The 13,228-nt window shown below is 42.7% G+C and overlaps 1 protein-coding gene and 1 long non-coding RNA gene across 8 annotated transcripts in view; one reads left to right on the top strand and one right to left on the bottom strand.

Annotated features, from left to right (window-relative positions):
* The window catches only part of LOC112647299 (uncharacterized), a 36,545-nt gene extending 31,365 nt beyond the window's left edge, over nucleotides 1–5,180 (bottom strand). For 3 of the 4 annotated variants that reach the window (XR_007410472.1, XR_007410471.1, XR_007410473.1), the window contains exons 1-2: nucleotides 5,052–5,180; nucleotides 2,755–2,849 (exon numbers count right to left, since the gene is read on the bottom strand). This is a non-coding gene — a long non-coding RNA (uncharacterized LOC112647299). The remainder of the gene's footprint in view (nucleotides 1–2,754; nucleotides 2,850–5,051) is intronic. The other variant, XR_007410474.1, reaches the window with a different exon arrangement.
* PIGL (phosphatidylinositol glycan anchor biosynthesis class L) overlaps nucleotides 1–13,228 on the top strand; it is an 84,729-nt gene that overhangs the window by 31,014 nt on the left and 40,487 nt on the right. For 3 of the 4 annotated variants that reach the window (XM_035716161.2, XM_035716159.2, XM_049109485.1), the window contains exon 2: nucleotides 109–226. The exons of the other annotated variant lie outside the window; for it this stretch is intronic. In XM_035716161.2, the coding sequence (XP_035572054.1) occupies nucleotides 109–226 (118 nt within the window). The remainder of the gene's footprint in view (nucleotides 1–108; nucleotides 227–13,228) is intronic. 4 annotated transcript variants of the gene reach the window in all.

The following is a 13,228-nucleotide window of genomic DNA, read 5'->3' as shown; positions in this document are numbered from 1 at the left end:
TTTTGTTGATTTCAACTATAGTTAAAAGAAACAGTTGAGTTTGAGAGAAGAGAGTGAAGTGAGAATGTCATGAGCACCATAACTTAGAAGGCCATATTTCCATTTTAGACAGATTACAACTGGCAGTCAAAGGAAGGATGAATATGAGGAAATTCATCAAGACCAGAGAAGAAAATGAGAGAAGTGCAATATTATGGAAAGAACTCTGGTCCAGGAGTCTTGAAGTGTGGGTTCAGGTTATAGCTCTACTACAAACCAACTGTATCCTTTGTAAATAATTTCCTCTCTCAGAGCTTTTCATTTCTTGTATGTAAAATGACTAAATGAAATGGTCATTTTGCCAAAAGTTGCTGACTAGAGTTCCAAGATTTTCTCCAGGAGAAGAGCAAGATAAGTTTAGATATTACAGAAGAACAATATTCTATAAATGGAGGCTTATGTGCATAATTCAGCAATATGCCAGATATTTTTAAGTGCTTTCCAAAATTTTACTAAGTACTTTACAGTTAATAACACATCTCCAGGGATCCCTGGGTGGCGCAGCGGGTTGGTGCCTGCCTTTGGCCCAGGGCACGATCCTGGAGACCCGGGATGGAATCCCACGTCAGGCTCCCGGTACATGGAGCCTGCTTCTCCCTCTGCCTATGTCTCTGCCTCTCTCTCTCTCTCTCTCTCTGTGACTATCATAAATAAATAAAAAAATTAAAAAAAAAAAAACACATCTCCAGTAGAATATGTCCATTGTGATAAGCTAAAGACCTCTCATTGGAAAGATGAATAAGGAAACTCAAAAGTAGAGCTTCCTTGGGCAAACTTCTCAGATCTCCTCCCTCTTTGGGAGCTCTGTACTATCATTCAATAAACTTTACTATAGCTCAAAAAACTTTGCAAAATGGACAGCCTGGGTGGCTCAGCGATTTAGCGCCGCCTTCAGCCCAAGGTGTGATCCTGCAGTCCTGGGATCGAGTCCGCATCGGGCTCCCTGCCTGAAGACTGCTTCTCCCTCTGCCTTGTGTCTCTGCCTCTCTCTCTGCGTCTCTCATGAATAAATAAATAAAATCTTAAATAAATAAAATCTTTATTTTTTAAATAAATAAAATCTTAAAGGATTTTTTTTAACTCAAGCTTTTTTTTTTTAAGATTTTATTTATTTATTCATGAGAGATGCAGAGAGAGAGAGAGAGAGAGGCAGAGACACAGGCAGAGGGAGAAGCAGGCTCCATGCAGGGAGCCCGACGTGGGACTCGATCCAGGGTCTCCAGGATCATGCCCTGGGCTGAAGGCGGCGCTAAACCGCTGACCCACTGGGGCTGCCCAAATAAAATCTTTAAAAATAAAATAAAATGTTAAAAAAAAACTTTGCAAAAAAAAAAAAAATAGTAGACTTGCCATAATTAACCAAAATAACTTTAGCCAGCTCACCCTTACCTCTACTGTCATAGTCCATTTGGACTGATACAATAAAAATACCATAAACTGGGTGGTTTATAAACAAGGGGACTTTATTTCTTCTAGTTCTGGAGGTTGGAGAGTCCACAGTCAAGGCACCAGCAGATTTAGAATCTGGTGAGGATTAACTTTCTTGTTCATAGATGCTGTCTTCTCATTGTGTCCTCTCATGGCAGAAGGGGCAAGGGAGCTCTTTGGGGTCTCTTTTATAAGGGCACCAATCCCTCATGACCTAATCCCCTCCCAAAGGCCCCATCTCCAAACACCATTACATTGGGGGGAATAGGTGTTAGGTGTCAACATACAAATTTTGAGGGAACACAGATATTCAGTCTAGGGATGCCTGGGAGGCTCACCAGTTGGGTGTCTGCCTTTGGCTCAGATCATGATCCCAGGATCCCAGGATAGAGTCCCACATCGGGCTCCCTCCATGGAGCCTGTTTCTCCCTCTGCCTATGTCTCTGGCTCTCTTTCTCTCTCTGTCTCTCATGAATAAATAAATAAAACCTTTTAAAAAATATTCAGTCTATAGCATCTACGAAAATTTTACTAGGAACCAAAAATTTTAATTCTCTGCAATGAAAGTCTTATGGACAAATAATGACCAGAAGAAAGGTTATTAGGTCAGTCTTTTAGATTATTTCCTCATAGCACCAAGTTCCAAGAAATGATTCTTAGTCATTTGTGGGATATTCTAGAGAGCCCTTGGGATAAGAAAAATTGCGGCTGCCTATATGTGTTGCAATCTAAGATGATGTGGTGCTATGTCTGCTAGTTTGGTAAAACTGTCATAGCTAGTTAGACCTAGTTCCTAAGGCTGAGATATAGCTTAAATGGCCATTTCTGTAGTTGAAGGATTTATAGACTTTACTCTTTTCAGATTCTCTTTTTCTCTTTCCTTCTTTCTTTCCTTTATTCTTTCTTTCTTTGAGAGAGAGTGAGCACAAGCTGGAGGTGGATTAAAGGGGGAGGGGCAGAAGGAGAGGCAGACCCCTTGCAGAGTAGGGAGCCCAACATGGGATCAATCCCAGAACCCTGAGGTCATGACCTGAGCTAAAGGCAGATGCTTAACTAGCTGAGCCACCCAGATGCCCCTCTTCTTTCTTTTAATAATACATGCTGCCTTCCCACATAGAGTCCATTGATTTTCAACAATGGATCCAAGACACTGAAACAGGGAAAGAATACTCCTTTTAACAAATGTTTATGGGACAACTGGGTATCTACATGCCAAAAAACAAAGTTGGACTCCTTTCTCATACCTTACACAAAAATTATCTCAAAAAGACATAAGAGCTGGCATACCTCAATGGTGCAGTCAGTTGAGCTACCAATATTTGGTTTTGGCTCAGGTCATGATCTCGTGGTCATGAGATTGAGCCCCATGTCAGACTCCATGCCTAAAATAATTGAAAACAGATATTCAAGCAAAAACTTAGACACAGGAAAAAAGGTATACATGAGTGTTCATAACAGCACAATTCACAGTAGTCCAAAGGTAGAAACATCCCAGTGTCCATCTGCTGGTGAATGGGTAGACAAAATGCAGGATAGCCATACAATGGAGTATTATTCAGCCACAAAAAAGAGTGAAATATTTATTTATGGTACAGCCTGAATGAACCTAGAAAACATTATGCTTGATGGGAAAAAAGCCAGGTACAAAAAGCCACATGATTCTGTTTGTTTTAAATGTCTAGAATTGGCAAATCCATAGAAATAGAAAGCTGATGAGTAGTAACCAGAGGACTGGAAGTAGAGGGAAATGGGGAGCAACTCATAATGGGGTTTATTTTTGAACTGATGAAAATGTTTATTTCTGTGATAGGTGTACAATTCAGTATACTTTTTAAAAATGAATTGTATACTTTAAATGAGTGAATTATATGGTAGGTGACTTACAACTTGATAAAGCTATAATTTTTAAATTTTGCTTAAATTTTATTGTTTAAAGACAGCAAGAAAGCACAAGTAGGTCCGGGAGGAGTGGCAGGGCTAAGGGAGAGGGAGAGAATCTCCAGCAGGCTCCACTCTAGCATGGAGCTTGATTTCATGACCCTGAGATCATGACCTGAGCTGAAATCAATAGTAGGACCCTTAACCGACTGAACCATCAAGGCACCCCTCAAAAAAGGTGTTATTAAAATAGTAGTAGGGGGCAGCCTGGGTGGCTCAGTGGTTTAGTGACACCTTCGGCACAGGGCCTGACCTGACGACCTAGGATCAAGTCCCACGTCGGGTTCCCTGCATGGAGCCTGCCTCTCCCTCTACCTGTGTCTCTGCCTCTCTCCCTGTGTGTGTGTATGTGTGTGTGTGTGTGTCTCATGAATAAATAAATAAAATCTTTTTTAAAAATTAAAAAAAAAAATAGGGACGCCTGTATGGCTCAGCAGTTGAGCATCTGCCTTTTTTAAAAGATTTTATTTATTTATTCATGAGAGATACTGCGAGAGAGAGGCAGAAACACAGGCAGCGGGAGAAGCAGGCTCCATGCAGGGAGCCTGGCTCAGGGACTCCATCCCGGTCTCCAGCATCAGGCCCTGGACTGAAGGGGGGGCTAAACTGCTGAGCCACTGGGGCTGCCCTAGTGTCTGCCTTTGGCTTAGGGTGTGATCCTGAGGATCTGGGATCAAGTCCCACATAGGGCTCCCTGCAGGGAGCCTGCTTCTCCCTCTGCCTGTGTCTCTACATCTCTGTGTCTCTCACAAATAAATAAATAAAATCTTAAAAAACAAAACAGTAACATATACTCACTATTTTAAAAAAAGTACAAAAATATATCAAGTGAAAGCATCAATGTCTCCCTCCATTCTCTCCTCATCTACTTTTCTCCTCTGAGAAACTATGATCTATTTGATGTGTAAATTTCCATACCTTCAATACTTTACAAAAATATGTTTACATACCAACACAAACATAGTTTGTTTCTTAATATTGCATACTATTCCATACTATTCCTGTATCATAATTTAACTAGTAAAAGTATTCCCCAGCCTTGCTAGAAGAATCATTAACTATCATAAAATAAATGAATCCCTACTGCTGCTCTCTCTGGAGTAATACATAGAATAAGAAGCTTATTCAGTTATATATTAGTGCCTGTAGTATGATTCTGCCTCTTGGGATGTTCATTTTGGGACTCTTACTTAAAACCACTCTTCATTTTTCTGCCCACAGTGTCTTTTTTTTTTTTTTTTAAGATTTTATTTATTTATTTGAGAGAGAGAGAAAGAGCAGGAGCAGTGGGGAGGGGCAGAGAGAGAAGGAGAAGCAGACTCCCCACTAAGCAGGGAGCCCGATGTGGGGCTCAATCCCAGGACCCTGAGATCATGACATGAGAGGAAGGCAGACGGTTAACCTACTGAGCCACCCAGGCATCTCCCCAATAGTGTCTTAATATAATACATGAAGCAGATCAGCTTCTCTAAAAGTTAACTGCCTATCTCTTTGAGATGTCTCTCCTGGAATGCTTTCAAAAGGAATCCTGTGTATGCCACCCAATCTCCATTTTAAGTCACACCAGAAATCCCAAATATACTTGCCAAAACTGATGAAAATCTGTCTGGCTAGTTTCATGTGACAATGTGAACAAACAGACATACTTGGTTTTATATTGTTTCAGGTCATTTGATATAGTACTTCTGAGATAGTCCTTTTAGAAAGAAAAAGGCCTTCCTGAGGAATTAGCCAAGCTGCTGCACAGTTGTGGTATTCTTTATTTTTCCCCTGTGTGAGAGGGGGAAGTGACACTGTATCATTATGACGTAACAGAGAGAATTTGAAGAACACCTAGGAATAAAGAGAACAGTCTAACACAGGAGTAACACTTAGGGAGTACTATTGAATGGTAAGGTAACTGTGGGTTACCTCAGGGGTGCTCTTTAGGCCTTGTTCATATATGGGCTAGAGGATGCAAAAGAGCACGTAGTGAGCAAGTTCTGATTAGAGGTGAGTGGGACAGATGACTTAGGGCTGGCAGCTCCCTCAGATGTCATCAAGATGACTTCACAGATGCTCTAGACTACCCACAGTGGACTTTTAGTCCCTATAAGCTAAGTAGGATCAAGAATAAACAAAGTATTCTTGGGGTGCCTGGTTGGCTCGGTCGGAACAGCGTGCAACTCTTGATCTCAGAGTTGTGAGCTCAAGTCCCATGTTGGATGTAGAGATTATTTAAATAAAAACTTTATTTTTAAAAAAGATTGTATTTATTTATTCATGAGAGACACACAGAGAGAGAGAGAGAGAGAGAGAGAGAGAGAGGCAGAGACACAGGCAGAGGGAGAAGCAGGCTTCATGCAGGGAGCCTGATGCAGGACTCAATCCCGGGACTCCAGGATCACGCCCTGGGCCAAAGGCAGGCGCTAAACCGCTGAGCCACCCAGGGAGCCTCCTTAAATAAAAACTTAAGAAAAAAGAAAGAGGGCAGCCCCGGGTGACACAACAGTTTGCGCCACCTGCAGCCCGGGGTTTGATCCTGGGGACCCTGGATCGAGTCCCACGTCAGGCTCCCTGCATGGAGCCTGATTCTCCCTCTGCCTGTGCCTCTGCCTCTCTCTCTCCTCTCTCTCTGTGTCTCTATGAATAAATAAATAAAATCTTTAAAAAAAAAAAAAAGGAACTTAAAAAGAAAGAAAGTATTCAAGTATTCTTAGAATCAGCTGGGCTCAATAAGCCCAGCAAGTAAAGATTTTCTGGGCTTGGGCACCCAAGATTTTGCCCCAGGCAATGAAGAACATCACAGACCCTATACTTTAGAACAGTAAAAGTCCTGACTATCCTGTTGGGAATCATCCCAACCCTGAACAGCTTCTCCTTGGTACTCACCGTGAGGAATGGGAATGGGATCCCAATCATATCCTGAAGAAAAGGAATTAAGCATATTTGGAAAATACACCAAGATAAAGAGAGGCCAGATAGTTTAGTTGTGAACATCTCTTTCTAGAAAAACTCTCAGTGCTGTCTTACGTGACCCTGTTCATCTCTAGGATAAGACCTGAGATCTTCCATTACTTCATTTATAGTGCCAGGTGCTGGGGCAACTGACAGATGTGTGTTAGAAATCATGGCTTTACAGCTACAGATCATGCTGATACTCAGCTCACAGGCCTTTTGTGTTGGCGAAATTGGGAACCTGAAGTGCCTAGTATGGAGACTGACAAGTGGTTTTTGTTTTATTTTGTTTTTTTAATTTATTTGAGAGAGAGAGCAAGGGAACACAAGCAGGGGGAGCTGCAGAGTGAGAGGGAGAAGCAGACTCCCCACTGAGCAGGGAGCCCGATACAGAGCTCAATCCCAGGACCTCAAGATCATGACCTGAGCGGAAAGCCTACACTTAACCATCTGAGCCACTCTGGCCCCTGGCAGGTTTTTTGTTTTTTAAGATTTTATTTATTTATTCATGAGAGACACAGAGAGACATGCAGAGACTAGGCAGAGGGAGAAGCAGGCCCCATGCAGGGAGCCCTATGTGGGACTCAATCTGGGTCCCCGGGATCACGACCTGAGCCAAAGGCAGACCACTGAGCTACCCAGGCATCCCAAGTTTTTTTTTTTTTTTAATTTATGATAGTCACAGAGAGAGAGAGAGAGGCAGAGACACAGACAGAGAGAGAAGCAGGCTCCATGCACCGGGAGCCCGATGTGGGATTTGATCCCGGGTCTCCAGGATCGTGCCCTGGGCCAAAGGCAGGCACCAAACCACTGCGCCACCTAAGGATCCCCCTTTTTTTTTTTTTAAAGGGGGTTGTAGAAACCAAGTTCATGAATCTCTTAGATCTCCGATTTTTTTTTAAATTAGTCTTATTACAGGAGTTCTTTGGCTTCCATCTTAGCTCTTCAGAATGAACCTGAATCTAGGTTCATTCCTAGGAAACCTCGGATCTAGGTTTCCTTGTTGGCTATTAGTCTTTTTTTGACCACCAAGTTCAGAGTCAATATATATCTTCACTAAGAGCCAGCCCTGGGGGTGCAACTCAGGCACTAGAAGGCTTGTGTAAGACCAGCTGTGGTAAAGAGAGTGTCCTGGTCTTTCCCAGTGGAGGCAGGCACTACTCTACACCGGGCCTGTGCTGAGAGCAGGGGCAAGCCTGGTAAGCACAACAGACTCATGCCTCATGTTCCCAGCCTAGTGAGGAGATCAGGACATAGATTTTCATCGTGCCACAGTAAGAGCAGAGATAGAGCACAAGGGGAAGTGCACACGTAGAGCTCAAAAGAGACACTTGGCTACACCTGAAATTTGGGGCAAGTCTTCCTGAAGACAATGGCTGTTCTACGTGACCTGAACTGAGTCATGAGTGAGTAAAAGGCAGGCTGGTGAAGAAGCAGCAGAAGAGCAGATAGAAAACCCCAGAGTATCAGAGGCCCCACCCTGCATGGCGTGACTGCCTGAGGAATGGTAGCCCACGCACAGGCAAGGCGGTTCTGTGAGATGAAGCATTCTCTTCCAAGCCATTTCCTCTCTCTTGCCACTTCCTTTTTCCCTTTTAGTGTAATGTTATCAGCAGCTTGAATAATAATAGCTGGCATATCCCCACTCTGTGTCTGGCACTACTCTATGCTTTAAATTTATTAACCTGTTTAACTCTCAATCCTATTCCTATTTTACAGATGAAGAAACTGAGTGATTAATTCACCATACCAAGGTGCACACAGTGCCACAGGATCTCTCCTTTCCACTTTAGCCTATGCAATATGGCCACTCTCCATCCGAACAGACTAACTAGAGTGGTGGTTTGTAAAATGTCAGGAGGGATCTGCCAGCCAGGTGCAGAAAAATTACCCAGGGCATTTGTTAAAACACAAATATCTAGATGCCATTATAATCTTCTTAGATTTCATGTGGTAGGGGATCAGGAATCTATTTCTTACAAACCTGCCAGGTGATGGAAGCCCAAAGTATGCCATCTCCTTATCCAGCATACAAGGTCATAGGGCCTTAGCTCTGACCTCAATTACTTATTGCGAGACACAGAAGCAACCTACAGTTCTTTCTTGGTCCTTGGGTATGGCTCCTTGGATAGGGACCCTCACCACATCTCAGCTTCCCTCTGCCTAACAGAGAATGAAGTTCCTGTATTTTCACAAAGCACTACCTCTGATGTACTCATTCTCTGCCATCCCCTCCTCCTTCTCACCCTCCAATCCAATGTCTTCCTTTACTTTGGAAATCTATTTTTCAGAGGAAAGACTTGCATCTACAAGGTAAAGCATAGAGGCAACGTCTATCATTGGTCCTGGCTGAGCTGAAGAATATAAATGTCTCTCTCCACTCCTGTTAAGCAACCCCCCACCCCCACGCCCTGAAGAAGCATGTGTAGGGAGCAGGAACAATGTAGGTGACAACGTGGGCATTTTTAACTCCTCAGCTTCCAGTTGGAGCTGCAAAGGCATTCCTTAGAAGCAGAAGTCAGGGCAGAGACTGTCAGATGCCAAGGCCAGAGGCACTCAGAGAGGCAGAAACTTGCAGGAATCCAAGCTCCCAGTGCTCCAAGGAGTCAGAAGGGATAGGATGGGATGAGCCAGAAGATAGGATCCAGGGAATTGATTTCGGGTAGGAGTGCAGGAGAGAGGGGTGTTCTGAGTAGAGCCAAAGCACTTAGCTTGCTCCTCCGGGCCCTGGAGCTATCTTGGTTACAGAGTCAAACAAGGATTTGTTTCAAAGAATGAGTCACTACATCTCAAGGATTCAACCAAGATTATCTTCATAATCCTGCATTTCGTTCATCAGCTTTTACAAAATTACAGAGCTGAATCCATATCCTAATAGAGTTGTCCTCAGCACTAATCTGTACTCTTAAGATTATAATCATATATATATCCATTATACCTCAATTAAAAAAACACATTAAAAATAAAGTAATAGAAACATGTGGGGAAGGTGATTATAATCAGACACCACTCCCACCATCAGTCTCCATCTTCCCCATTCAGCAATTTTTTTTCACTTTTTTTTTTAAGTAGGCTCCACGCCCAGCATGGAGCCCAGTGCCAGGCTTGAACTCATGACCCTGAGATCAAGACCTGAGCTGAGATCAAGAGTCCGACACTCAACTGACTGAGCCACCCAGCAACACCCCTGCCATGCAGCATATTTAATTCCTACACTAGTTGTCAACATCCTTCCCATGTTCTTATTTTGCAGGTGGTTTCCTGGACTGATCCTCTGTGATCCCACAATTCATTTCAAATAATTGAATAGAACCTGAGATGAATTGTGTGGTATTTTTTTGCATTAGATGGTTATCAGTCACCTAAACAACCAAGGTAGCTACTATCCTTGAAAACTTCAATAGACATAACCTCTCCCTTGGACTCACGTCCAATGTAAACTATTATTTCTCAACCTTTTTGTAACTGGAATATGTTATACATGATTGCCCAATGTAACAATGCACCTTTTTCCTCAAGAATTTCTAAAGTCATAGATTAGATGTCCTATTCCTTCTTTAAAATAAAGTATATTAAAATTAATTGGATTATAAGGCATCCTAGAGAATCCCATGATGTCTCCTGGAGCTAAACTCAGAAATAGAATTAGGAATCTCTTTTCTGTGACAGCCCCAGGTTCTACCTCTTGACTAGCAAGGTGACAGTGGGCAGGCATATCCATGCTCTGATCCTTATTCTTCTCTTAATAAAATACAGATGTTGGATTACATTACATTATCTTTAAGGTCTTTTTTCACAACCAACATTCAGTAATTGGCCACCTGACGCCATTCCCTTTTATCCCATTAGTGAAGATGATTTCACTGCTTTCCTACTGTGAACCTGCTTATCTCTTCCTGTCTCTAGTCCTTAGCCTGAAACAAGTTCTGAATATCAAATTGCTGTTTACGCCATTGCCTCTCCTGTGAAATAAATTCCCAGAATTTGGAAAGGACAGTGCCAGTGATCTGTTTCCTAGATCTGGCTGCCAGGACTCCACCTGGGCATCCGCTATGTACAGCCCCATGATTGACATGTCACCAGTCATCCTGACCTATGCCACACGAGTTACTATACCCATAACATGCATTAGGGGAAATTTTCATTTGCCTCTTTATTTCATTCTTGTCTTGAGTTAAGATTCTCTCATGATAAGAACAAAAAAAAACCAAAAAAACCTCTACTTAACCCTCCCCCATCCCATTCCTACTGCTTTACTTCTCTCTCTTCCTTCATCATCCAGTATTATCTATACTCATCATAATCTCTTATTCATTTCCCAGTGCAGGACAATATGGTTTGCCACCCTCTCTGCTCCCTCAGTCATTGGAACTGCTCTTGGCCTGGATCACTGGTGACTGTCTACTTGTAAAAACCAGGGGAATGCTTTTCAGTCCCAATCTTACTGGGCCTTCTCACAGCTCTGGTCAATGTTGACCACTCTCCCTATGTCTGGAAATTGCTCTGGCTTCTGTAAACAGCACTGCGTCCTAATTGTTCTCCTACCTCCTTCCTTCCTTGGCCACTTTGTGTCAGTCACCTCTAGCCACTCTGTTTCATCTGCCCAGTTCCTAAATGCCAGAGATTTCCTATTTTTTGCACTCTCCCTAAGCCTATGTTCTCAGTGTTTGATATACGTGCTGCACTGGTGAGCAAGGTTACTCACAGAACAATAGTACCCCATGGTACTGGGTTCACATGGAAATCAGGAACAGGTTCTGAGAGCTCATGAGAGGCACCCAAGTTTCAGTTTGCTTGTTTCGTTATTTATCTTTGAAATAAATGTATTTAATTCATTCATTTAAGAATCCACTTTTTTGAGGGGCTTCTAGGTGGTTCAGTCAGTTAAGCGTCTGTCTTTGGCTCAGGTCATGATCTCAAGGTCCTGGAATCAAGCTTTGCATCGGGCTCCCTGCTTAGTGGAGAGTCTGCTTCTCCATCTCCCTCTGTCACTGCCCCCACCACTCATGCTCTCTCTCTCTCTCTCTCTCTTGCTCATTCCCTCTATCTAAAATAAATAAATAAAATCTTAAAAAAAGAAAAGAATCCTTTTTTGAGTGTATGGTATATCTCAAATACTAGGTCATAGAAATTCAAAATGAACAGTCAAGTCCTTGCCCTCAGTCAGTTTATATCTAGTGGAGAAGGCAAACAAACTTACTAATGACATGAGGGCAGCCCACAAAGGGTACTGTGGACTCCAAAGCAGGAGTCAGGAAAGATGCTATAGACTGGCTGCCTATATGATCCTAGTCTTGAAGGAAAGAGAATATTAGCTGCAAGTACTCCATACAGAGTGTGTTCTTCTGTGGAGCTGGTGTACACCATGCCTGGGAGTGGGATACAAAGTCAAGTGACAGAGCTGGGCAAATGCAGACCACAGAGAAGGTTAGGTTAAGATCAAAGAATTTCAGCAATAAAAACTATAAGGAGACTTGAAAAATATTAAACTGGGCAATGACTTGATCTGTTTTGCATTTTAAAAACATTTTTAAAAAATAAAAATAAAAACATTTTTTTAAGATTTTATTTTTAAGTAGTCCTTACACCCAACCCAATGTGGGGCTCAAACCCAAAACCCTGAAATCTAGAGTTACATGCTCCACCAACCCAGTCAGCCTGGCTCCCCAGATTTGCATTTTGGGAAACTCTCTGACAACCTTTCAGTGATGGCTTGGGGGTAGGGGAGTCCAGACTTGGTGCAGTGGGAGCAGTTAACATAATTGAGTGAGAAATATGAGTCAGAAATAAAGCATCAGAAGAGGAGACAGAGAGTAGGAGCTGGTTTCTAGTGCTGTTGTAGAGGTAGCACTTCTAGAACTTGGAGACCAGTTGGCTGTTAAAGAATAAAGGAGAGAGGAAGCCAGAGAGGCTCCCAGATATGTGGACTTAGGTGACTGAGCATATGAATCACCTTCACTAAATGACTCATCTTTCTACCATCCCCATCAGACCAAACCCCTAAAATGTCACTCTGCCTCAAAAGAGGGAAAAGCAATATTTTCTGAAGACCTGAATTTTCCCTTTGTCCTACTACAAAATGGAGCCAGCCATTGGAAACTTAGGGGCACAGGAGTGCCAGAGCTGTGACTAGGGCTTCTAGGTGAGTTGGGAACCAGGGTTCTTGCCAGAAAAACAGTGTCAGGTGTCAAATCTGAAAGCAAGGACAAGGCCAGAAATAGGAAATCAGGAGTGAGGCCAGAAGTGAGGAGGTTGGAACATGGTGTAAGAAATGGGTCAGAACAAGCAGTTCAGATGTGCCGCCAAGAAAAGAGGAGGGCTGGAGTTCTCTTGCAGGCCTCAGCTGGAAAACCTGGCTGCAGAACAGCTGTTCATTGAAGCCCATGTTTAGAAGCTAAATTCTGATACATTTTACACGCCCATTCTGTTGATGTTTAGGACCTCTCTGTAAGACATAAGATTAGGCTTGCTGGCATCAAAGGACTAGATTTATACATATATAGTAAAGAGATCTTTTGCCTAAGAGACCAATGGGACCCACTTAGGATGGTCTCAGGCTCAGCATTCTTTAACATATTCATATAGATTCCTAACCTTTAAATTTTCAGTTACATTTCTGTTTTATTTTACTACACTTCCCAATAGAGGATTTTCTATACATTTTATTGACTTATTCCTCTTACAATCAAGTTTGGTCCCCGTTCCACCTTTTCCCCCTCCAGACTGTCACCTGTGGATCAATAGCATAGGCTAATAGGTCAGTCATCAGATATAGTAGCCAGAGGACAGTGAATGCAGGCTTGAACCAGACTAGTGTTTATTTCCAAAGAGTCCCAATCTAGTGGGTAAGACACTGCAGCAAGATTTTCTAGCTAACAGGGATGCT

Source organism: Canis lupus, chromosome 5 (genome assembly GCF_003254725.2).
Source record: "Canis lupus dingo isolate Sandy chromosome 5, ASM325472v2, whole genome shotgun sequence".
Lineage (NCBI taxonomy): Eukaryota > Metazoa > Chordata > Mammalia > Carnivora > Canidae > Canis > Canis lupus.
This window is presented reverse-complemented; position numbering and strand designations above follow the sequence as displayed.